This window comes from Saccopteryx bilineata, chromosome 3 (genome assembly GCF_036850765.1).
Source record: "Saccopteryx bilineata isolate mSacBil1 chromosome 3, mSacBil1_pri_phased_curated, whole genome shotgun sequence".
NCBI classification, from domain to species: domain Eukaryota; kingdom Metazoa; phylum Chordata; class Mammalia; order Chiroptera; family Emballonuridae; genus Saccopteryx; species Saccopteryx bilineata.
Window position 1 is genome coordinate 247203151 of NC_089492.1, and position 26092 is coordinate 247229242.

Sequence of the window (26092 nt, forward strand, 5' to 3'; positions counted from 1 at the left end):
ATTCCCTCAGGAGATTTTTCAGCTCCCATTACACCACTGATCACATGGTGTTTTTCCTAGCAGATCCAAGATAAGCTGAGAGGTTCTTGGAGCCATTATCAAAATCACTAGTGTAATCCCAGGTGGCTCAGTGGATAAAGTGTCTTCCTAGTGCACTGAGGTCACTGGCTTGATCCCTGGTCCGGGCAGGTACAAGAAGCAATCAATGAGTGCACAACTAAAAAACTAAATAAAAGAAAGGAACATTAACTGGAACAACCAAGTTGATGCTTCTCTCACTCTTTCTGTCTCTCAAATCAATGGGAAAAATTTTTTTATTAAAAAAAAATAACAATCACCAGTGTACTGCATTGGATACGATACATTTCATGCACTCAATAAACTATAGCTGTTATTACTCAGGTAGAGTTATATGACATGCAGCTCCTACCTCAGTCATCTACACTTGTGCCCAGTGTCTAGAACATTCTTCCCCTACATTTCTGCAAAGCTCTCTCATCTCCTTCAAGTCTTTGCTAGAATGGGACCTTCTCAATGATGCTCTCTTGATCATTCTATTTTAAATTGCAACCACTTGACAGCCACCTGTGCCCTTCCCTAATTAATTTTTCTCCATAGTATATAACAGCATCTGACTGATGGTTCCTGTCTTCATATAAAATTTAGGTAATTTGTTCACCATGGACTTTTTGCATTAATTTTTAAATTAATTGCCTTAAAATATCTTTTCTCTGAGTTCTCTGGCCTCCCTTTAGTTTCACTGTATTTGTTTATCCATTAGAAGGTCAGCTACATTGAATATAGGGAATTTTGTTTGTTTTTGTTCATTATTCCCAGTTGCTACAACAGTAGCTGGCACATGGTAGCTGCTCAAAAAATATTTTATCAGTGAAAGTTTGATTTAGCGTCTTAAAGACTTCCTTTTTCCAATTGTTTAAAAATGTTTACTCTATTTAAATTGAAAGCCTGTAAAATAACAGGGTAGATTTCAAACAAGGCCAGCTGTTGTCATAGTTACATTATCGCCAGCGGTTCTAGTCAGAGAGCGGGGCGGGCCCTAGCCGTGGGAGGGAACACCAGACTGAAAACCCGGAATACAGTCTTTGACCATAGAGTTACGCCTCCGTAAGTCCTAGAGAGCACTTCCGGGACGGTGATCCGGCCTCTTTGATCTTGGGGAGAGTCGAGTTCTTTCTTCTTGGCTGAGCTTCCTTCCGGAAAACTTCTCACTTGTCTACAAGTTGAGTGGGGCTAGCCTACTGAGAACAGCTTGTGATTGGCTAGAAAGTCAGAAGGCGGAGTTTGGGAAGGCACTCCCTCCCCACGCCTGCTCCCGGCGCAGGCGTGTTGGCCCGGTACGGTGGTCTTATAGGAGGTGTTGGCTGGGGCTGCAGCTGGTGAGCGTGGGTGACAGCGAGGGCTGATGAACCTGCGAGGGGCGGCCGAATGAAGAGAGGGCTCTGGGCGCGCACACCTAGGACTCTGGTGTCCGCTTTCCCACGTGCATCGTTTTTGGGTTGGGGGGGTCACAGTCACATAAACTTTTGGATACTTGTCACCTAGGCTAATTTTCCTCTATGGAAAATTGAGATCTAGACTTCCTCCCTTGTCTACCTCAGGCGTGAGGTGTTCCTAGAAATGCCAGCCCTGGAAAGACCTTCAGGGATCACCTGGTGGCTGAGCCAGACTTTTTTTTTTTTTCTTTTTCTTTTTTCTGAAGCTGGAAACAGGGAGAGACAGACAGACAGACTCCCGCATGCGCCCGACCGGGATCCACCCGGCCCGCCCACCGGGGGGTGACGCTCTGCCCACCAGGGGCGATGCTCTGCCCATCCTGGGCGTCGCCATGTTGCGACCAGAGCCACTCTAGCGCCTGGGGCAGAGGCCACAGAGCCATCCCCAGCGCCCGGGCCATCTTTGCTCCAATGGAGCCTTGGCTGCGGGAGGGGAAGAGAGAGACAGAGAGGAAAGTGCGGCGGAGGGGTGGAGAAGCAGATGGGCGCTTCTCCTGTGTGCCCTGGCCGGAATCGAACCCCAGGTCCTCCGCACGCTAGGCCGACGCTTTACCGCTGAGCCAACCGGCCAGGGCTGAGCCAGACTTTCCATTTTACATATGGAAAAACTGAGGTCCGGAAAATGGAATCCTTTGACGGACGGGGTCACCAGCCAGTGACCGCCGAGCTGGTTCTTAGAACTAGGTTTGGAGTTCCATTGCTGTTTTATGAGGCATGGTACGTAATGGAGACTACGTGGATGGAGACTCCAGATGTGGCCCTGTGCTCATCTGTCAACTCACTTGACACAGTAACACCTCAGAGCCTCCCCTCCCTTTCCGTGAGTTGGGCATAATGATAATAGTGAATTCTTTGTGCCTCTTACTAGTATACCAATTACTGTTATAAGCACTTTATCCAATTTTCCTGCCAAATACATTTCTAATAACATTTTTAAAATTTTTTATTTATTGATTTTAGCGAGAGAGAAAGGGAGAAAGAGAGACAGGAACATGGATCTCTTCCTGTATGTGCCCTGACCAGGGATTGAACTGGCAACCTCTGAGCTTCGGGACAATGCTCTAACGAACCAAGTTATCCGGCCATGGCTGTTGCAATAACTTTTTATAACTCTTGTAATTCACACGGTGAACCTATAAGGTAGGTTCTATTGTATTAGCATTTTACAGATGAAGAAACTGAACACAAAGGGGTTAAGTCACATGTCCCAAGCTGCACATGTCTCTTCACAGTATGCTGTTATATTTTAATAAGTGGGAAAATATTGATTTGTTTTTACATAGCTGTAAGAGGTAAGAAAAGTATACTGCTCACAAAAATTAGAGGATCAAGGAATGTGCAGATACTACAGTACTTTCAGCCTTTTGTATAGTGCATTTTCACCAATGAAATAAAAGTTGGTTTTGCATATCATTTGCATAATTGAACTTTCTTTGACTTGATGTTTGCTTTTCTGATGTCCTTGTTTAATAAAAAAAATATCAAATGCTTTTTTTTATCGCTTCATATTCATCTTGAAATATCCCCTAATTTTTGTGAGCAGTATAGTACTTGGATCTATTAGGAAATTGGAAATGAAAAGATTTGCATCTGCAGAATCAGTGGCTGTCTTAGAAGGTTGTTGGACGCCAGACTGAGCTGACAACTTTAAGGTGTCAGACACAGTTAACACTTATTTCTGCACAACTCATTTTTCTCCAGGCACAAGTGCGTCCCTGTGCCAGGGTGTCATGGAAGGGCTGCTGACAAGATGCAGAGCACTGCCCACCCTGGCCACCTGCACCCACCAGCGCTCTGGGTACGTTCCCCGCAGGTTTCACTGCTGTGCCCCAGGGAGAGGGAAGCGCTTGTTGCTGTCCCGTATGTTCCAGCCTCAGAACCTTCGGGAAGACCAGATGCTTTCCTTGGAAGGCAAATCTGGCGACCTGAGCTGTAAGAGCCAGCGGCTGATGCTGCAGGTGGGCCTGATACACCCAGCAAGCTCTGGCTGTTACTACCTCCTGCCTTATACTGTTCGTGCCATGGAGAAGCTGGTGCGGGTGATTGACCAGGAGATGCAAGCCATTGGTGGGCAGAAGGTCAACATGCCCAGCCTCAGCCCAGCAGAGCTCTGGCAAGCCACCAACCGGTGGGACTTGATGGGCAAGGAGCTGCTAAGACTTAGAGACAGACACGGCAAGGAATACTGCTTAGGACCAACTCACGAGGAAGCCATTACAGCCCTGGTCGCCTCCCAGAAGACACTGTCCTACAAGCAGTTCCCATTCCTGCTGTACCAGGTGACAAGGAAGTTTCGGGATGAGCCCAGGCCCCGCTTTGGTCTTCTCCGTGGCCGAGAGTTTTACATGAAGGACATGTACACCTTCGACTCCTCCCCAGAGGCTGCCCGACAGACCTACAGCCTGGTGTGTGATGCCTACAGCAGCCTGTTTGACAGGCTGGGGCTGCATTGCCTCAAGGTCCAGGCAGACGTGGGCAGCATCGGGGGCACAATGTCTCATGAGTTCCAGCTACCAGTGGATATTGGAGAGGACCGGCTTGCTATTTGTCCCCGCTGCAGCTTCTCTGCCAACATGGAGACACTAGACTTGTCACAAACGAACTGCCCTGCTTGCCAGGGACCACTGACCAAAACCAAAGGCGTTGAGGTGGGGCACACATTTTACCTGGGCACCAAGTACTCCTCCATTTTCAATGCCCAGTTTATTAACATCCATGGCAAACCATCCCTGGCTGAAATGGGTTGTTATGGCTTAGGTGTGACACGGATCTTGGCTGCTGCTATTGAGATTCTTTCTACAGAAGACTGCATTCGCTGGCCTGGCCTGCTGGCTCCTTACCAAGTCTGCCTCATCCCCCCGAAGAAGGGCAGTAAGGAGGAGGTGGCTGCAGAGCTCACCGGGCACCTGTATGACCATGTGACAGAGGTGGTGCCGCAGCTTCGTGGGGAGGTCCTGCTGGATGACAGGACCCATCTGACCATTGGAAACAGATTGAAAGATGCCAACAAATTTGGCTACCCCTTTGTGATCATCACTGGCAAGAGGGCCTTAGAGGACCCTGCCCATTTTGAGGTTTGGTGCCAGAACACCAATGAGGTGGTCTTCCTCACCAGAGAAGCAGTCGTGGAGTTACTAAGCCAAGTGCAGGTTGTCTAAATGCACCTACTCTGTCCCTGCCTCATCTCTCGTTCCCTTGGAGTTCATTCTAATGCTGCCTTTCCTGTATTCCTTTCTGGCGCAGGTCTCTCCAGAAACAGGGCCTCTTGTAGAAGGTGAGCACATGTTAAGGAAACCAATTTTTATCCACTCATTTGTTCAAGCTATTTGTATTTAAAGTCATTAACTTAGTCCCTTTTTCTGGACTGGGCAATGCTGCCACATACCATTCCTTTTCTATCTCAATGTGAAAGCTTCTGTTAGGCAGCGAAGCAAGAAGGAGCCGACTTCTCATCCTGGCCCTCCAAGACGAGAGTCACTTTCCTTCCCTCAGCTGAGTTTGTGGGGTGGGCGTGGCTGGTGGCCGAGGCCTTCCCAGCTCCGTAGTCTGACCACAGGCTACTTGCTGCATACAGTCTGGAGCGCAGGCCCCCAGTCCTCCTCCACTTGAACATGTCCTCTCCCCTACTAGGGCCTGTTTCCCCATCTGTGACATGAGAAAATGGAATTAGATCTGTAACATCCTTAACAGCTGTCTGTCACTTGGCTGCTTCCATGAGAGGTTCATGAGAGGCATTTGTTTCCTCTGATCCTCCTGAGTCTAAGCTACCCAGATAGCTGATATAATCAGCTAATGGTCCCAATAGACTTGGCTCTAATGAGGTAGCTCTGCACTGAGATCATGTATTGATTGAATAAAGTCAAACTATTGGGATGAGTCTTGCACATTCATTTGAAACAGTGGTGACATCTGCCATCTTAATAGTGTAGTGGCATGCTATCTTAAGAGTCTTCGTTCCTTTCTTTTTCTACTGTTTCATACTCCATTCCAAAAGGGAAAAAATGAGAAAGTGTGTTTTAAACTGTCTCCCCACAAATATCAGGGCTAGCAGGCTTCTAGTGTCACGGTGACCCCGTCCTCATGCAGAGTAGGATCCGAGAGCCATGATGAGTGAGTATTAAAGGCCCTGCCTGATTATGTGGGAAACCAGGAGCTAACCTGAGCCACTACTGCAGTGCTGCCTGCTTTCATTGCTCCTGCTCACCAGGTTAGGGTCTCAATATGTCCAAATCTAACAAGAGGCTAATGAGGGCAAGCTTACAGCTGCCCCCTCCGGAAACATGCCTGACAACTCCTGGAAGCGGGTTTCTCTGGCTCCCCAGCACTCTCCCGTTCAGCCCTGGTGGCGGTCCTTGTTCAGGGCCACACAGCTCCTTGTTTGGTGGGTGCGGATTCTGACAGCAAACCTGAAAAGGCCTCTGGTAGTTGATGCTCAGCTCCGAGGCCAGGGTCCTAAGCGGATTGATTCCAAGTGCACTGCAGTTCTTGCCTTGGCTAGTTGTTCCACAGCCACAGGACTTCCCAGCAGCTTGCTACTGCTAGAGTAACCCCACTCCAAGCACATACCACCAGATTCCCCAATTAATGCGTGTGCCTAATGACTCCCAGCCTACCCCTGGAGCTCAGGCCCAGCATTTAGGCCAGGAGGTGCGATTCTGACAGCAAACCTGAAAAGGCTGGATTGTAAGGGAGTTCTCTATTGGCTGCACATTGGAAACCCCCCCCCCCCCCCCGTTTTAGTTATAGCCTTGGGGGAATTTTAAAGCTCCTGGTTGATTATAATATGCAAAGCCCATTGAGAGCCTACTTTGAGGCTGAGTGTTTGAGTAATTTCAGTTGTATATTATCAGACTGATACCCGCTCTCTGCTTTTAATGGCCTGGAAGTCATTTATTTGTGAGGGAATTGCCATGGGTCGCTATGCTGTGAGGCCCTTTTATACACCGTTTTCAGACCTTGGAACCGCAGGGGAGGTGCCGTTACTCAAACTTACCAGTGAGCAAACCTGAAGGTGAAGCAACTTACTAATGCACAGCTCTTAAATATCAGAACTAGAATCCAAACACTGACCAAAACCTCTGCCCTAGCCACTGCACTGCATGGTCTTTGCCTGTGCAAAAGTGATTTCAGTAAATAAAACTGAATTATGTATGTCTATCTAATCAAGTTAGCCTAAAATTAGATGAGAAATTAGAATTTGTGCAAATGGGTGTATATATTTAAATTTGTGCTCTATAATCTTATGTATGGAAGGCTAGCCAAATGTAAGCACTTTTAAAAACCAATTAATTTTAAACTCTTCACAAATATGTGACTGAGTATGATGTAGAATCGTGGCACTTAAGAGTGGGAGCCTGCCTGTCCAACCCTTGCTTCACAGATGGGAAATAAGCCTGGAGTGGGAATTCACCTACCACATGCCATCTGACTGGCAAAATACCTGATTGCAGGCCAGGTGCTACTTCCCCTAAATTAGGTACTTCTGGTTGATCTCACTGTATTAAGAGGTGTGGCTAGATCAGAGCCTTTGAGCTACAAAAGCCTCGTAGGTATGAAAACGGTACCCGTCCTTTACTTTCCAAAGTAGATAAACCTGGGAAGTGCAGTGGTTTGCCCAAGGTCAAGTTGAACCGAAACCTAGGTGTCCTGATTACTAAGCCAATTTTTCTTCTAGTAGCCAGGGGCAGGCAGTATCATTTGGTTGAAAGATCAGAAGATACATAATCCTAGATCCAGCTATAGGACCTTAGACAAATTGCTTGCCCTTTGTGCATTTCAGATTCTTCATCTGTAAGATGTCCTCATGGTAATGGTACCCACTTCCCAGTGTTGTCTGGAGGTTTGCTGAGCTCACTTATATGAAATGCTTAACCCTTAGTATGCTCTCAGGAAACACTTCCTTCATACCAGACTTGGGTCTTGTTTTCTTGATGTGATGCTTTACAACCTTCCTGGGGAATACCACCAGCAAGAACTATGTAACACCTGCCCTGCAGAATGGTTCTATCTCCTTTGTGGAAAGGAGAAATATTAAAATCATATGCCTTTCTCCTTCCTGTACCTGCCAGTGTTATCTCTTGCCATAAATTGGTGAAATGGAAATGCCGGCAAAGTAAAAGGTACAGGCTGTATTATCATTGCTCCTTCCTTGGGGAGATCTAGAAGCAACTGGCAAGGAAATATTTAGCAAAATTAATACTTGGGGACAAAAGCTGATGCATAACAAAACCATTGTGTAAATCAAGCTCAGGATGTAAATCATGGGCTCCATTAATATTCACTGTTTTAATGGAAGAAACACCTGCTGGGCTATTCATAAAGGAGCTTTGCAGAAATCTGTTGAAATTGTCATTTCCTTAACTAGCTGAGTGCCAGGCCTCTTCACAGAGTTCCCACTGTCCATTTCTACACCAAAGCACTAAAATGCTTTTTAGAATGACCTGTTATACATCCGAGGGCATGTAAAGCTTTGTTTTAGAGTTAGGAAAAGATTTTATAATTGTGGATATTTTCCATAATGTGGGAAATGGGAAAATATTTTTATGATGTTATTGCAAACTTAGGAGTCATTTGAAAAAAAAAAATCAACATTCTTCAGTTGATTTAAAATAATGGCTTATATCATAATGACCCAGACTAGAGAGTGGAGTCAGACTTCCTGGGCCAATTGATAGCCATGTGACCTTGTACAAGTATGAATGACCGTGACCTTCCTCATACTCCCAGCCTTTCCTGGTAAAAGAACATTGCCTGGCTCACAGCAGGTGGCAGCTGCCCTTGTCAGGCCAGTTAGCCATTAGCACACAGTCAGTATGAGGAGGTGGTGCATATGGGCCAGCAGAAGTGGGTGGCCCCTTTAGGTTCCCCACATCCAGACACCACTTTGGTGAAGCCATGGCATCCACTCCTGTTAAACCAGCAGCTTTAAAGTTTGCTGACTTCTATGGTAAAAGCTTAATTGCCCTTGGCCTAATTAAAACTTTAGGGCTAGGAAGGTGAGGAGGAGGCACTTAGCACTTAATGCTGAGGATGCCCCATTTGCAAGGGTAGAACTTGTTGCTCAAGCTCACCCAGAAAGCTCGTGGACAGGAGCCTCATTGGTAGGGTGTTAGGTGCTGTGGGTGTTCAGCTGTAGGCACTGGCAAGAGTTTCTGCAGACTGTAGACTCTTCTACCCAGGCAGACAAGTTGGGGACATTGCATGACTGAATGCCAAAACTGTACCATAACCTTGGAGTAGGCAAGAGCCACTGGTCTTGTTACCATTAATATCTCCGGCAAGATTTAGGGGAGTCCTGAATCCAAGTTCTGGCTATACTTTTCACAAGCTAGCTGATTTTGGACAAATTACTACCCTCTCTGTGTCATTTTTCTCATCAGTATAATGGTGCTATAAAGCTACTTGCCTCTTAGAGGTGATTGAGCCATTCCACATAAAGCACTTAGAATGCTGTCTGGCACATCCTAAGTGCTCCATAGATGGCAGGCCAGCATACACTCTGTCCCTGGCATATGCCTTTTCAAGACTCCTTGCCTTTGTTTGAAGGCCTCCCACTTCACCCCATCCTGCCAATGCTTTAACTTCATGGCCCACATCCATCACGTATGGTGGCTTTCACCCCTGATCTGTTCAGGGGTGGAAAAGCTCTGCCTCAAGTCAAGGATGCTGAGGATGCTGGTGCCTTGGCCTCTTCTCTGGACCTTAATTTCCTCATCTGTAAAATGAGGTGGAGGAGGGTTGAGTCCTTATAGGAGTTCTGACTTGGCTCTGCTAGAGTCCTAGGTGAAGGCCAGTCCTGCATGCCCCACTCAAAGCATCTGTACTTGCACCCCAGCCCTGCAAGCTCTGACCCTGACCAGTGAAGTCTTGGGGAGCATAAGGTCTACACGTGCCAGGTCTGTGGCTTGCAGGGACCCCTGCTCTGTGGGGCTGCTCCTAAATCTGTGCCTGTTCCAATCTCTTGGAGATCAGAGAGGATGGCAGGGGTCAGAGTTGGCAGACCCATGGGCTGGCAGGCCAGGAGTCTTCCTGGAGGTGTAAGACGGGCACATTGGGCTTAGCCTGGAAGTGCCATTGATGCCAGTGTGTGCACAAGTCGGGCCTTGGAACAGGACCCTGGTGTATTTTTTTTTTCATTCATCCATCTATTCATCAGCACACGCACTCTCACTGAGCTCCTACTGTGTCAGGCCTGGTCACTCAGGCAAATCCCCCTCTGGCTCCTGCCCACTGCAAGCTTGCCCTCTGGAAGGCTTAGTGCAGCATTTCTTAAACTAGTATTGACAATTTGGGACAGATAATTCTTTACTGGGGGCTGTCCTGTGCACTATGGGATGTTTAGCAGCATCCCTAGCTTCAACTCACTGGATGACAGTAACATTTCACCAAGTTGTGATGGTCAAAAATGTCTCTTGGCCCTGGCTGGTGGCTCCATGGATAGCGCGTTGGTCCGGCATATGGACACCCCGGGTTTGAACCTGGTCAGGGCACATGGGAGAAGCAACCATCTGCTTCTCCTGCCCTCTGTCTCCCCCTTCTTTCCTCTTTCCCCTCCTGCAGCCAGTGGCTCTGTTGGTTTGAGTGTGGTCCCACACACTGAGGATAGCTCTGTTGGAGCACATCAGCCTCAGGCACTAAAAATAGTTTGGTACTCAAGCAATGGCCCAAAATGGAGTTGCTGGGTGGATCCTGGTTAGGGCACATGCAGGAGTCTGCCTTACTGTCTCCCCTCTTCTCACCTAAATAGTAATAATAATAATAATAGTAATAATAAATGAAAATAAAAAATAAAGTAAAAAAAGTAAAAAATGTCTCTAGACTTTGGCAGATGTCCACTTGGGTACAAAATTGACTCTGGTTGAGAACCACTGGATTAGTGTTAACAGTCTGCATAGATGTACACCTGGATACAGTCTCTTAGGGTTAAGAGGTGGTTATTGAGTAATTATGTACAAGGCACTTGACTGATCACTTTGCATACCGTATCTGCACAGAAGTGCCACAGACACACCTATGAGGTGGCTACAGCAAAACATTTTACAGATGGAAGTAGGCTCGTAGCACAGTCCCTTCCTCACAGTCACAGCAAGTCAACAACCACTAGGATCCTACTTCTGGTCTAAGTTTGCCATTCCAAGTCTCTTTTCTCTCTTTCCGGTTCTGCCTGACCCCCACCTGTAAGGACAGGCAGGGACAAAAGGGAAGGGAGAGCAGAAGCTGGCCGATGACCTCAACTGCCAGGAGACTTATGAAAGGGTCACATGATAACCCTTGTCAGGTGCATATATTTTTTTTCTTTTTTTAAATTTATTTTTTACAGAGACAGAGAGTGAGTCAGGGAGAGGGATAGACAGACAGGGACGGAGAGAGATGAGAAGCATCCATCATCAGTTTTTCATTGCGTGTTGCAACACCTTAGTTGTTCATCGATTGCTTTCTCATATGTGCCCTGACCACGGGCCTTCAGCAGACCGAGTAACCCCCTGCTGGAGCCAGCGACCTTGGGTCCAAGCTGGTGGGCCTTTGCTCAAACCAGATGAGCCCACGCTCAAGCTGGCGACCTCGGGGCCTCGAACCCAGGTCCTCTGCATCCCAGTCCGACGCTCCATCCACTGCGCCACTGCCTGGTCAGGCAGATGCATATATTTTTTGATGTACCACCTGCTGTCATTGAGCATCTCATCCAGCCTCACAGTGTCCTGGGAGGGGGCAGGGTAATCTGTCTCACAGAGGAGTAAGGAGGTACACTGGAACCCGCTTTGCGCCAAGACAGTGAGGTAGCTGGAGTCAGCAGCTACAGGGAACCCTGCAATGCCTGCCTCAGTTGTTGCTAACTGAATGTCAGGCCTCTTACACAGAGAATCAAGCAGGAGTCTCTAGCTGGGAAGCAAGGGAGGGTGTCCTTAGAGTGGCCTCGGCCAAGCTTAGGATGGTGTCTGGACTTCAGCTTCCTGGCCACAAGCTGCATGGCTCTTCGTAAATATTCCACAGCATGTTGCCCTTCAAAGACAAGGAAGCACACAGCACAAAACCCCACATTAGTCCATCTTAAGGACAGCAGCTGGTTTCAGTTTAATGATGTATTAGCTTTGCTATAGTAACAAACAACCAAATCTCAGTGCTATTACTACTACAAACATTTATCTCCCGTCATGTTACAATCAGTGGCTTCAGGGCAGCTGCGGCAGCTCCACTGCAGATGTCTTACCATTCCGGCACACAGGCGGAAGGAACAGCCCCAATCTGGGAACTGTTCTCATGGCAGAGAAAAGAACATAGCCTTTCATACCCATGGCTCTTCAGGGAAGTACACCCCTCCCTTTGGGATGGGGTTGGCATGGCAAGAAGTCACATGGCTTACAGGTAAGGACATGTAAAACCCAATAGGTAAAAGCTATGACAATGACTCAACATGCACAAATATTTTTCAGTTTAATAGGAACAAAATCCTGAAATGTGAAAATTAGGGAAGAATGCAAAGTCCACTGTTCAAGTGTATCACAGTCCCCCCATATTGCAAAGACCAGGAAATCTGGCAAATATTTTAGGGGTTCTGGAGAACCCTAGATTTTAGATGTTTGTAGAGGCAAACATCTAAATAGGACCCGGCTTTCCTGGCCCCATCTCACACCAAGGCCTAACCAGGGGACAAGGTCTCTCAGCTTTAATGACGTAAAACTGTAGGTGTGGTCACTGGATCCTAAGTCCAGTAAGTTCTTCAGGTCAGTTGCTGTGGTAACTGCAACAAATCGTCCCTTCAGAAATGGAGGCCAGTAACCAACACAACTCACAGTGAGTATAAGGAGGTCATGACCAAGGCACAAGTTTTGTATCAACCGCGGAGAGTGAAGACCTGCTGAGGCTTTGACCAGAACGGCAGCAGTTCAGGGAAGTCAGTAGCCCCTCCCCTCCCACCACGTGAGGAAGAACTGCCCCAAGGTGGCAGAGAGAAAGCACAGGATTGTAGGAGTATGCCAACTGAAGCAAGTATGCTGTATTCCAGGCAGAAGAGGATCAGGGAGGAGATCCTGGGGGCCTGGCTCCGCAGCTTGCATCGGTCACTTTATTCGGTGCACCTTTCTCTCCTGGAGATACTTTCTACAAAAAGTAGAGGATCCCACAAAGACCAAAAATGCTGGTGTCAGGGCTTTTATAAAATACCTGTAGTGAACACAATAAAAGAGAAGGATTATTTGAATTGCAATCTTAATCATCCATGGACCTTCCTAACAACATTCAAGGTGAACCTTTGAATGTGAATCAACATTAAAATGCAAGTTTAGCCATTTATTTGTTGGGTTGTTTATAAATATGGCAAATTAGCATGACCCGGCCCCCATATAACCTAGCCAGACCTTTTGGGTCAGTCCTCTAGCACCAAGGTCTGTGGCTAAGCATGACATAAAACTACAAGAACATGCTTTCATTCATTCATTCAATAGTGAATATCCAGGAAAAGCCAGGCACTGTGCTGAAAACAAAGATTAAAAAAACCAACAAAAACCACTGTCCCTGCTCTCAATCCCTGAGGGAAGGGAGATAAATAATTCACAGCTGCAGGGCACAACCGTAGAAGCATTTGTGAGGTATAGCGTTAGCCCACGGGGTATGATTTCCTCTATGGGAAAGAAGAATCTGGAAAGGTTTCCTGGAAATGTCTTGTCTGAGTTTGACTTAAATTTGGAAAAGGGGTCGTGATGGGGCATGGGGGGTAAAGCCAGGCAGTGCAGGTCACAGAACGTTTGCTGGTGCTGGGCATAAAGCAAACGGAGTGGGGCAGGTTGGAAAAATGAGAAGGCCGTGCCCTCCTGGATGAGAGGTGTTAGCATTACCCAACGTACTTGCGTCTGGACAGAGCGGCCTGTATCTCGGCTCTACCCAGTGCAGGGTCTGAAGTTGCTGGAAACCTGTCCTGGGTAGCCTCCTGCCTATACCAGTCATTTAAAAAGCAGTAGCATTGACACTTTCTGAGAAGCGTGAAATTGGCTCTCCACAAATCAATCTGTTTTCTGTTTAGATTTATCCCCCATTTTTTTTAAGATGAGGGAGAGCGGCCTTTAAATTATCTAGGTAATTTGTTAATAACTGAGAAAATGAACAGCTAAAAATTTGTCAATAAAAGAGAAAGGAATGTGATGCCATAAAAAACACTGCCAAGAGAAGTCATTAACTATATTTTTAAAAATCTTCACCTCCTGCCTGTCAACCCAAAAGAGAAGCATAAAGAGCAGCTGGAAACCCTACTGAGTCAGTCCCCTATTTCAGGCCCCACCATCGACTAGTGCACTTAAAATCTGTACATCACTGTGCGAAGTTTATCTAAACAGCATCCTCTGTGGCTCCATACACCATCTCAGAACAAAGGTCATGCTCCATAGGCAGAACATTCAAGGTCTTCGCACACGGCTTTAACCTAGCTCTCCAGCCTCATTTTCCACCACACTCAACCATCTTCATTCCGCTAACAGGACTCTACGAGCCCCCAAACAAGAGCATTTGCTTTGCCCAAAGCTCAGGGAAAGTAGTCCAACAGTCAACTTATACATCTACTGAGGGCATTCTTCATAGTCTGGGAAGATCCCAAAGCAGAAGAAAATGACAACTGCCAAATCCAACTGGCTGCCACTGCCACAAATGAAGGTGCGCTTAGAGCAGTTTACAAAAGCACTGGACTCCCACTCGTCATCAGCTCTCAAATACCTGAGAAATAGGCAGGCAACAGTATGATTCCCATTCTGGAGGTGAGGAAGTCACCCCAGAGAGACAGTGTGTGCTCAGCCGGGAAATGATGAGTCACAGCCAGGAAATGATGATGTCTGACTTTAAAAGCCAATGCTCTCTCCATATACCAGTATCAGGGGACAGGGCACAATTGGGAGCAGGAGGGCCACCCCATCTGTCTTCAGGCACAAAAGCTAGCAGCTTCTCCCTCCTCAGACCAGTCCCATTCACTTCCCCAGCTGAGGGTGCCATGGCTGCAGTGCAGTGAGCTCAGCTGTCACATTGCCACCTGTTTAGCAAATGCCTGGCCATTTTCCATGGCTGTCATCTCAACAGTTTTGTGTCCAGAGCAGAAGGGAGGAAGTATGAGGCAAGTGGTGGTGAAATGAGAACCTGGCTGTATCTCTGGGATGAGCATCTTCTGTGTTCTGCTCAGCCCCATGAAGTGACTCACCTGGGGTGCTGTAGCACTTGCAGCAGGGTGCTCTGGGGAAGAACCTGGTACAGTTCTTCCCTGTCCTCGTCCTCAAAGTAGACCTGCACAATTAACAGAGGAGCAGAAGTCAGATACAAAGTGCTGCAGCAGCACCAGGCATGCTGAGGCCAAGTCTAGGGAAACATTAAAGAGATGGTGACCATTTTTAGCTGAATACCTCCTGTACAGAGCTGTGGAATATAAAGCACTCAGTCCTCACTCATGATACTATGAAAGGTATTATTGGCTACATTTTACAAAGATAGAACCAAGCCTCAGAGAAGGGAAATAACTCATCAATGAAACTCAGCCAGTAAACAGAGGAGCCAAGACTCAAGCCCAGGCCCTTCCCTAACAATTTAGTCCTAGAGCCATCAGGGGTGCGGGAAGAAAGCCATGACAGCCCAGAGCAGGGGAAAAGGATGTCCACACAGGGAGCAGCCCAGTACAGGTGTCAAAGCCCAAGCAGGGCTATAAAGCCCTCTCTCTACAGGAGGACTGTGACGGGGTCAGAGGTGCAATAGCCCAGCCAGTCAAGGAGGGGACCCCTGCTGGGGGCCGGCCAGCCTAAGTAGGGTAAGAAGGGCTTCCTCATAAGATGGCTGTCCAGGGTAGGGTGTCAGAGCCCACGTTGGATGAGGAGGGTTTCATGTATGGAGATGGCTGAGATGAGGTGTCAGAGCCTAACAAGAGTGAGGAAGGCAACCACTAATGGCAGGGAGAGGGCTGCCGTGGGGAGTGCGAACCCAAGTAGATTAAGGGGGGAGAGTTGTGCAGGGTGGCTGAACAGTAGGAGGAGCTATAGTATGTGTAGGATGAGGAGGGCACCTATGGGGCAGCAGCCTGATGTGGGGAGTTAAGAGTCCAAGTAGGGTGAGGAAGATTCTACATGGGAGAGGGGACAGTGGTGGTGTCAGGAGGGGGATTAAATATAGGGGGACTGATCAAATTAATAAACACAGTAAGAATAACAGAAGCCACTGTCACAAATATAGAAAGTAAAAAAAGAGATCTTGTGGTGTTGGATTAGAATTGAAGATACTGGCCCTGGCCGGTTTGCTCAGTGGATAGAGCATTGGCCTGGGTATGAATGTCATGGGTTTGATCCCCAGTTAGGGCACACATGAGAAGCTACCATCTGCTTCTCTTCCCCTTCCTCTTCCCCATCTCTCTTTCTTTCACTCTCAAAGCCAGTGGCTCAGTGGGTTCAACTGTCGGCCTTGGGAGCCGAGGATAGCTCAGTTGATTTGAGCATCAGCCCCAGATGGGGGTTGCCAGATGGATCCTGGTCGGGGCACATGTGGGAGTCTATCTCCCCTCCTCTCACTTACAAAAGAATAAATTGAAGATACTGTGAGACCTCATATTTCTTCTCTCTCTTCCTCCCTCTCTCTTTCTCACTCTCTCTCTCTCTCACACACACACCCTTACTGCCACAGATCTTGGCTTCTAAATATCCTTTCGCTCTAAAAAGAACCAAGGCTCCTTGGGAAAAAATGGTTGATTCCAGAGCTAGGATAAGGAAAGCACAATTTGAGCCTACACTATCTTGTGCCAGATAGCAAGGAAATGCTTAAAATATGGGAACAAGTCAAAAGGACTCAGAAACAAATTTGAAGGGATTCCCACTGGCCAAATCTGAGATAATTTGAGTATAATATAGTCATAGTAACAGATTATATAACTCAAAATAGGAAACCATAAATCCACTGATATAAAAAAATTATGTTGAAGGTTAAAAATAAGCAATGGGATATTTACATCATTTCAGAGTAATACTATAAAATACTAATTACAAAGGGAGAAAGATTAACTTTATAGTACGGAAGACTATCAGAACCCCACCTCAATCTGGTGATAAAAGTGAATGTCATCAGAAATGGAACAAATTGAAATCAAGTACAACTGATAGGATGCAACAAGACACAGCATCACTTCTATGATATGCCAGTCAAATGTACATAATCCACACCTAGTCACAGGAAACAAAAGACTAACCCACACTGATGGGCTTTCTACAAAATACCTGGTCTATAATCTTCAAAACTGTAAGATCTAGGCCCTGGCCAGCTGGATCAGTGGTAGAGTGTCGGCCTGGTGTGTGGAAGTCCCAGATTTGATTCCCGACCAGGGCACACAGTCGAGGCGCCCATCTGCTTCTCCACCCCTCCCCCTCTCCTTCCTCTCTGTCTCTCTCTTCCCCTCCCACAGCCAAGGCTCCATTGGAGCAAAGCTGGCCCTTGCACTGAGGATGGCTCCATGGCCTCTGCCTCAGGCACTAGAATGGCTCTGGTTGCAATGGAGCAATGGCCCAGGTGGGCAGAGCATCACCCCCTGGTGGGCATGCCAGGTAGATCCAGGTCAGGCGCATGCGGGAGTCTCTCTGCCTCCCCACATCTCATTTCAGAAAAATACAAAAAAAAGAAAAGAAAAAAAAAACTGGTAAGATCTAGAAAATCAAGGAAAGACTGAGAAACTCCTCTATAGCCTGAAGGAGATTAAAGGGACGTGACCACTAAATACAAAGTGCAATGTGGGATTCTGAACAGCTTTGCTATAAAGAACTTGACTGGAACAATGTGTAAAAACTGAATGGAATCTGAGTACTGAATGGCACTACAGCAGTGATTTTCAACCTTTTTCATCTCATGGCACACATAACATTACTAAAATTCTGCGGCACACCAAAAAATATATTTTTTGCCAATCTGATAAAAAATAGGTATCATTTTGATTTATTCACACTGGACAGATACAGTTGTATTGGCTGTTGTCATTTTTTATTTGACAGCCTAAGAGAAAGAGGTCAGTGCATTGCATGTTTTAAAATTTTTTGTGGCACACAGGTTGAAAATCACTTCACTAGTGTATCAAAGTTAACTTCCTGATTTTGATGGTTGATTGGGATTGTGAAGGAAAATGTCCCTGTTTGTGGGAAACAGACAGTGAAGTATGCAGGGATAATGGGGGATCAGTTGGCATCTTATTCTGAAATGATTAAAAGACAAATTCTTTATACTATAATTTGTGATTATTTTTAATCCCCAAAATAGAATATTATTCAGCCTTAAAAAGGAAATTCTGACATGTGCTACAACATGGGTGAAACTTGAGGACATTATTTAAGTGAAATAAGCCAGACACAAAGACAAATATTGTATGATTCTGCTCATATAAGGTATCTAAAGTAGTTGTCAAGTTCATAGAGACAGAAAGTACAATGGTGGTTTCTAGGGGTTGGGGAAAGGGAAAATAGGGAGTTATTATTTAATGCAGGCATCCCCAAACTAGGGCCTGCGGGCCGCATGTGGTCCCCTGAGGCCATTTATCCGCCCCCCCCCCGCCACACTTCCAGAAGGGGCACCTCTTTCATTGGTGGTCAGTGAGAGGAGCACCATATGTGGCGGCCCTCCAACGGTCTGAGGGACAGTGAACTGGCCCCCTGTGTAAAAAGTTTGGGGACCCCTGATTTAATGGATACAGACGTTTACTTTGGGATGATGAAAATGGAGATGAATAGTGGTGATGATTGCATAATAATGTGACTGTACCTAATGGTACTGAACTATAATCAATAATTATATATAATTTCATAACTATAATTAAAATAGCTAAAAATTGTATTTTTATGGTAAATATACAGAACATAAGATTTACTATTTTTACTATTTTTATATATTTTATCATTTTATGTTCGTATATTTTACAATTTTTTTTAAAAAGCAATGAAACCTCCACCCCCTCAGAAAATCCCATAGAGGAACAAAATAAAACTTCTCTTACCTCTAAGTTATAAGGGCAGTATTTTTGCTCTAAGTCCCAAGAGGGTGTTTCACCAAACATCACCATTAGATGATCAATAAACCTAAGGATATAACATGCACTTTTTGGGTATCAATAACTCATGACCCACTTTCCCATATCACAGTCCCCAGACACCAAATAAGAGTTATCAGGAATGTATAAAACATAAAATGGAGGTGTAAGCCATTTTGACAACAGTACCCAAAATGTATATGGGTATCACTTGTCCTATTTTGACACAGTAATTTTCTTTAACTTCTTTAAATTTAAGCCTGACTCAAGCTTAACAACATTCTTCATATTTAGCTACATTCTAAGCATTAACCCTAGTAAATCACATGTTAAACTGCAAATCATAGTTTTTCTAATAAATATATATATATATTTAAGTTACTATGCACGTACTACCTACGATGATTTCATATCCCACCACAGATGCACAAACTCTGTACTGCAGCGTTACCCTTACAGGCCCATCAATACAATGAGAGTTCTGTCTCTATGAACTTGACAACTACTTTGTCACTAGCAAAGCTAGTTAGCAAAGGGAGAAATCAGCTACAGGAGGGAGATCAAGCCAAACCAGAGTGAAACCCTCTACAGTTCTCTTCCCTCCTCAACCAAAAATCCACCTGTCCCTTCTGCAGAGATGGCAGGAAAAGAGCATGCAAGCAACAGCAGAGGGTTCCTGTTCAAGTAAGTACCTGGAGTCCTCATGGAAAGCAGAGATAAAGTCCGACTGGACGTACTCTGGGTACAGAAAGAGCACAGGCCAGCTCAGTCTGCCCTGGTCATCTACTCTCAGCCTGGCTCCATAGGGATTCTCATAGTTGAGCCCATCCAGTTCACCTAGACCTTCTGAGGCAGAATCTTCATCCTCAGTGGCAGCTTCAGAAACTAACCTGATGTTCCTAGCCTGGGGTAAAGACAGAAATGCACAGAAACCTTATTGTGTGGAAGCATGCAAACCATTTCATTAAAACAGGGAGACCATGCACTACAAGCTCTCTGATTTATCCTCCTCATCTCTGAGGCCTAGCACATAGTAGGCATTTGTTTAAGTAAACTTCTCCAGACATCAACCACAACAGAGATGAGCTAGACATGGGTCCTGCTCTCCTGACCCTGCTCATGGTCTGTCTAGTGGGCAGATAGCTAAGGAAATAGTACAATATACAGTAAGAAGTAAACATGTGGAACTGTAGACCATGAAAAATTAATTCAACCTGGGGCTGGAGGTGACTGGGGAATGCCAAGACTTGAACAAAGACTTTGAAAGAGAAGTAGGAGCAGGAAAGGCAGAAGGGCATTCCAGCCCAAGGAACAGCATGTGCAAAGGCACAGAAAAGATCAAGAGTTTGGCATGTACAAAAATGGCAAACACTTCAGGTTAGCTAGGACATGGAATACTAAAAATAATGGAATACTAAAAATAATGCACTTAGCCTTGACTATTTCATGGAAATAAGGATAAACCTAAGGTCTGAAGAGTAGAGTCACCTCTTATGTATGTGTGTGAAGATTCCTAAGGCTATGAACGAGGGGAAAATTATATGTAATCAAAACTGTCTTTGATGGTATCTCCTAAATCAGGGTTGGTAAACTTTCCCGTAAAGGGTCAGATAAGAAATATTTTAGGCTTTGTGGGTCAAATGTTCTCTATTGAAGTTAACTACTCAACTCTGCCATTGTAGTGTGAAAACAATATAACACATAAACAAGTAGAGCTGCAGTTTGCTGACCTCTGCTTTAAACTATTGGTAAAATATGTATGGCTTTGTGTATATGCTATCTTTTATAGAATGAAGTTTCTGAAATGCAAAGTTAAGACTAAAGGAGAGAAACAAAATCAGGTCTGTGTACAAAAACCTGAGCATTCCAATATTCTACATTTTAGAAAATGACCAAATCCTTATTGTGAATGTGGATTAGATGGAGAATCAGGAGTATTCCATTTTGTTTAATCTATTAATGTGTTAACACAGTTGGTCCCCAACCTTTTTTGGGCCATGGACCTGGGGGTTTTTTTTTAATTTTTTTAAATTTTTCTGAAGCTGGAAACGGGGAGGCAGTCAGACAGACTTCCGCATGAGCCCGACCGGGATCCACCGGCATGCCCACCAGGGGGCGATGCTCTGCCCATCCGGGGTGTCGCTCTGTCACGACCAGAGCCACTCTAGCACCTGGGGCAGAGGCCAAGGAGCCATCCCCAGCGCCCGGGCCATCTTTTGCTCCAATGGAGCCTTGGCTGCGGGAGGGGAAGAGAGAGAGAGAGGAAGGAGAGGGGGAGGGGTGGAGAAGCAGATGGGAGCTTCTCCTGTGTGCCCTGGCCGGGAATCGAACCCGGGACTTCCGCACGTCAGGCCGACGCTCTACCACTGAGCCAACCGGCCAGGGCCGGCCACGGACCTGTTTAATGTCAGAAAATATTTTCATGGACCGGCCTTTAGGGTGGGACAGATAAATGTATCACGTGACCGAGACAAGCATCAAGAGTGAGTCTTAGACGGATGTAACAGACGGAATCTGGTCATTTTTTAAAAATAAAACATCGTTCAGACTTAAATATAAATAAATATTTATTCTTTCTCTGCGGACCGGTACCAAATGGCCCACGGACCAGTGGTCCGCGGCCCAGGGGTTGGGGACCACTGTGTTAACAGATTAGATGTTGTGGGGAAAGACTAATGTAGTGCATCTTAGTAGTGTGAAGTTCCCTAAGTCACTTAAATGGGTGCATAATTTAACTCACCAAAGAATGAAACCAAAAAGACCATAAGGACATAAGGTTTGAGAACTCACCTTGATGGCCTGGAGTAAAGCCTCATTCTGATCCTGCTCCTTCTTTTCTTTCAACTTTGCTTTCCTTATATCCCTCTGTTCAGTTCGCTGAAAATGAAAGTCAGATGTATCAGTTTAGGGAACTTGCTTTCTCTTGTTACCCCAACCTGCTCCTAAATTACTATCTCTGGCCTCTAGCCAATCCAGACCCCTGTCAAGGGATACCAGTGGCCAAGTTCAGTTAGCACATATCTGGGTGTCAGGACAAATGGCAGCAGAAATTAAAAAATCTGCAGTTCCTGTACCCAAGGAGCTCAGTCTACTGAGGGGCATAGACAGGTAAAAGGTCTGTTATGTGTTCCCCTGGCAGTGTGTACCAAGTGCTATGAAACAGAAGAGAAAGTGACTGATTCTGCCCCTCTGAGGAGCTGGGTTAAGACAAAGAAGATTCCACCAGATGAAGGAGAAAGGGCATTCTTAGTAGAAGGCCTGACATCACATGTATACCACTATGGGGCATTTCAGCTTCACTGGTATGACTGGGAAAACCCAGGGCAAGAACCTATCAGAGGCTATGCCTTTTGCACAATTATAACCCATAAGAGAAAAGTACCACCAGTCTACTTAACCTGGTAGAAATATAACGTAGATTTCCTTTTTTCCTAATCTACCACAAATCAGTTGATCCTGCTCTTATTCTCAAGATTACAGATTAACAGGAATCAGCGGCCTGGCCAATGGCTCAGTGGATAGAGCATCGGCCCTGCATGCAGGTGTCCCAGGTTCAATCTCGTCAGAGCACACAGGAAAAGCAACCATCTGCTTCCCCCCGCCTCCTTCTCTCCCTCTTCTCCTCCCACAGCCAATGGCTCAATTGGTTCGAACATGGTCCCAGGCACAGAGGATAGCTCCCTTGGAGCGCATCAACCTCAGGTGCTTAAAATAGCTTGGTACTCAAGCCTCGACCCCAGATGGGGTTGATGAGTGGATCCCAGTTAGGGTACATGCAGGAGTCTGTTTCACAATCTCCCCTTCTCTCACGTTAAAAACAAAACACAACAAAAACCAACAGGGATCAGCAAACTCCTTCTGTAAAGGGCCAGAGAGTAAATATTTTAAGCTTTGCAGACCATATATGGTCTGTCACATATTACCTGGTTTTATTTTTGTTTATAATCCTTTAAAAATGTAAAAAACATTCTTAGTTCCAAGAAATATGCAAAGACAGGCCACAGGCTGGATTTGGCCTGTGGGTCAGTTTGCTGACCTCTGCTCTAAAGTATAGCATGACCTATCCCTCATCCTCCCCAAAAATGCCCTATAGAGACTAATACAGATCTTATTTTTCTTGTGAACAAAGTTTACCCTTTCAGGGAGATAGTGGTTAATTCTTGGTCATTCCTTCTCCAATCCGGTCTGCCAAGAGATCTACAGAAATCCTTTATGCTGTTAGCAAGTTTGATTACACTATCAAGCATGCCCCACCCATGGAAACCCCTGGAACTATGTCCATTTCTGCCTTCCTAGTTGAGCTACACTTGACCAGTGTCTGGTCCCACATTAGAGAATGATTAAGATGGATAATTAAGGATGACTTAGACTAGGGGTTGGGAACCTTTTGGGCTGAGAGAGCCATGAACGCCACATATTTTAAAATGTAATTCTGTAAGAGCCATACAACGACCCATGCATGTTACGCATTATCCAATAAAAATTTGTTGTTGTCCCAGAGGACAGCTGTGATTAGCTCCAGCCACCCGCAACCATGAACATAAGCAGTAGGAAATGAATTGTAATACATGAGAATGTTTTATATTTTTAATGTTATTATTATTATTATTATTATTATTATTTTTTACAGAGAGAGAGTCAGAGAGAGGGATAGATAGGGACAGACAGGAACAGAGAGAGATGAAAAGCATCAATCATCAGTTTTTTGTTGCGACACCTTAGTTGTTCATTGATTGCTTTCTCATATGTGCCTTGGGGCTACAGCAGACCGAGTAACCCCTTGCTCAAGCCAGCGACCTTGGGTCCACGCTGTTGAGCTTTTGCTCAAACCAGATGAGCCCGCGCTCAAACTGGTGGCCTCGGGGTCTCGAACCTGGGTCTTTCGCATCCCAGTCCAACGCTCTATCCACTGCACCACCACCTGGTCAGGCTAACGTTATTATTTTTTTATTAAAGATCTGTCTGCGAGCCAGATGCAGCCATCAAAAGAGCCACATCTGGCTCGTGAGCCATAAGTTCCTGACTCCTGACTTAGACTCTCATATATATATTTTTTTAGGGGGGAAGACAGGGACAGACAGACAGGAGGGGAGAGAAACGAGAAGTATCACAGATAGGAGGAGAGGGAAATGACAAGTATCAACTCATAGTTGCAGCACCTTGGTTGTTCATTGATTGCTTTCTCATATGTGCCTTGATGGGGGGGTCCAGCCGAGCCAGTGACCCCTTGCTCAAGCCAGTCACCTTGGGCTCGAAACAGAAACTTTGAGCTTCCAGCCAGCAACCTTTGAGGTCAAACAGTGACCCTGGGGTTATGTCTATGATCCCACGCTCAAGTTGGTGAGCCCACACTCAAGCCAGATGAGCTTGCGCTCAAGCCAGTGACCTCGGAGTTTCAAACCTGGGTCCTCAGTATCCCAGACCAATCCTCTATCCTCTGTGCCACTGCTTGGTCAGGCAGTTTCATGTTTTTTACTAGGATTAATGGGATGCAAGTACGTGGATATGGTTTCCTGCTGTCTCACCTGAAGTGTGGGGTCCCAGTAGTCCACCTAAAGTGAAACAACCATTAGCTCAGGTCAGAGGAGCCCTGAACTATGGAATTTGATTCTTCTTTTTTTTTTTTTTGTATTTTTCTGAAGCTGGAAACGGGGAGAGACAGTCAGACAGACTCCCACATGCGCCCGACCGGGATCCACCCGGCACGCCCACCAGGGGCGACGCTTTGCCCACCAGGGGGCAATGCTCTGCCCCTCCGGGGAGTTGCTCTGCCGCGACCAGAGCCACTCTAGCGCCTGGGGCAGAGGCCAAGGAGCCATCCCCAGCGCCCGGGCCATCCTTGCTCCAATGGAGCCTTGGCTGCAAGAGGGGAAGAGAGAGACAGAGAGGAAGGAGGGGGGGGTGGAGAACCAAATGGGCGCTTCTCCTATGTGCCCTAGCCGGGAATCGAACCCGGGTTCCCTGCACGCCAGGCCGACGCTCTACCGCTGAGCCAACCGGCCAGGGCCTGCTGCTTCCTCTTTTAAAACCAACTTTGTTGAGATATAATTTACAAATTTTAAGTGTACAGTTCAATAAGTTTTGACAAATGTATACCCTGAGGACTCAATACTCCAATCAACACAGAGAACATTTCTATTCCCTTGAAAGTTCCCTCATGTCCCTTTGCAGTCAATCTCCCTCCCATCCCACCAAAAGATTCGTTTCTTTTTATTGCCAAGTAATATTCCATGGTATGAACACAGCACTCTGCTAATCCATTCTCCTGTTGTTGGACACAAGGGCTAGCTCTAGGTTATTATAAATAAAATGGGCTATGAATATTCTTACACAAGTCTCTTTATGAACTTGGGTTCATTTCCCCTAGGTCAGTGGTTGGCAAACAACAGCTCGTGGGCTACATGCCGCTCTTTGGCCCCTTGAGTGTGGCTCTTCCACAAAATACCACGTGTAGGTGCTACCTCGATAAGGAATGTACCTACCTATATAGTTAAAATTTTAAAAATTCAGCTCTCAAGGATCTAGAAATAACACAACTGAAAACCGGAGGCAGACAACACCAAGCCTAGACTCAACTGGCTCTACAAACAAAACACCCAAACACAGACATAATGAGAAGACAAAAAAGTGCAATCCAAATGAAACCACAAGAGAAACCTTCAAACGAACTGATATGGAAATAATCAAACTTCCAGATGCGGAGTTCAAAATAATGATTGTAAGGATGCTTAGGGATCTTAGAACAACAATGGATGGTCATTATGAATATCTAAATAAAGAAATAGCAAGTATAAAAAAGAATCAGTTGGAGATGACAAATACAATATCAGAAATAAAGACCACAATGGAAGGAATTAAAAACAGGATAGATACAGCTGAGGATCAAATCAGCGAGTTGGAGGACAACTGGAATGAAGGCATGAAAGCAGAGAAGAAAAAAGAAAAGAGACTCAAAAAATCTGAGGAAACTCTTAGAGAGCTCTATGACAACATGAAGAGAAATAACATCCGCATCATAGGGGTTCCTGAAAAAGAAGAAAAAGAACAAGGGATAGAGACTTTGTTCACCCATATCATAGCTGAAAACTTCCCTAAATTAATGCAGGAGAAACTCTCACAATTTCAAGAAGCACAGAGGACTCCATTAAAGAGAAACCCAAAGAAACCTACACCAAGACACATCATAATTAAAATACCAAAGCTAAGCGATAAAAAGAAAATATTAAAAGCTGCAAGAGAAAAAAAAGCTATTACCTACAAAGGAGCCCCCATAAGGATGACATCCGACTTCTCAACAGAAACACTTGAGGCCAGAAGGGAATGGTAAGAAATATTCAAAGTAATGCAGAACAAGAACCTACAACCAAGACTACTTTATCCAGCAAGGCTATCATTTAAAATCGAAGGAGAAATAAAAAGCTTCCCAGACAAAAAACAACTCAAGGAATTCATTACAACCAAACCAATGCTGCAGGAAATGTTAAGGGGCCTGTTGTAAACAGATCAAAGTGGGAAAAGAATATAGCAAAAAAGGAATACAGCTTTAAAGAATAAAATGGCAATAAAC

General features: G+C 45.7%; 2 protein-coding genes and 1 non-coding gene across 5 annotated transcripts in view; 1 reads left to right on the forward strand and 2 right to left on the reverse strand.

Moving 5' to 3' along the window:
- Positions 1–1213: 1213 nt before the first annotated feature.
- Positions 1214–6214, forward strand: PARS2 (prolyl-tRNA synthetase 2, mitochondrial). 2 transcript variants are annotated; one of them, XM_066269098.1, is made up of 3 exons: positions 1214–1397; positions 2475–2654; positions 3216–6214. In XM_066269098.1, the coding sequence occupies exon 3, from the start codon at positions 3245–3247 to the stop codon at positions 4670–4672; it is 1428 nt and encodes a 475-aa protein (XP_066125195.1). In that variant the 5' UTR covers positions 1214–1397; positions 2475–2654; positions 3216–3244; the 3' UTR covers positions 4673–6214. The 2 variants fall into 2 exon arrangements, with proteins under 2 accessions (XP_066125195.1, XP_066125196.1); XM_066269099.1 differs by having other exon boundaries at positions 1214–1355.
- Positions 6215–11561: 5347 nt separating this feature from the next.
- The window catches only part of TTC4 (tetratricopeptide repeat domain 4), a 28328-nt gene continuing 13797 nt past the window's right edge, over positions 11562–26092 (reverse strand). Inside the window, exons 6-10 of one of the 2 annotated variants that reach the window (XM_066269100.1) lie at positions 21316–21402; positions 19218–19429; positions 18493–18574; positions 14689–14771; positions 11562–12674 (exon numbers count right to left, since the gene is read on the reverse strand). In XM_066269100.1, the coding sequence (XP_066125197.1) occupies positions 12572–12674; positions 14689–14771; positions 18493–18574; positions 19218–19429; positions 21316–21402 (567 nt within the window). In that variant the 3' untranslated portion in view covers positions 11562–12571. The remainder of the gene's footprint in view (positions 12675–14688; positions 14772–18492; positions 18575–19217; positions 19430–21315; positions 21403–26092) is intronic. The other variant, XM_066269101.1, reaches the window with a different exon arrangement.
- Positions 20836–20911, reverse strand: TRNAV-GAC (transfer RNA valine (anticodon GAC)). The gene has a single exon. It is a non-coding gene; the product is annotated as a tRNA-Val (tRNA).

Bases quoted from the DNA above. Each gene is read 5' to 3' on its own strand.
- PARS2 (XM_066269098.1), top strand. From the start codon at position 3,245: ATGGAAGGGCTGCTGACAAGATGCAGAGCACTGCCCACCCTGGCCACC.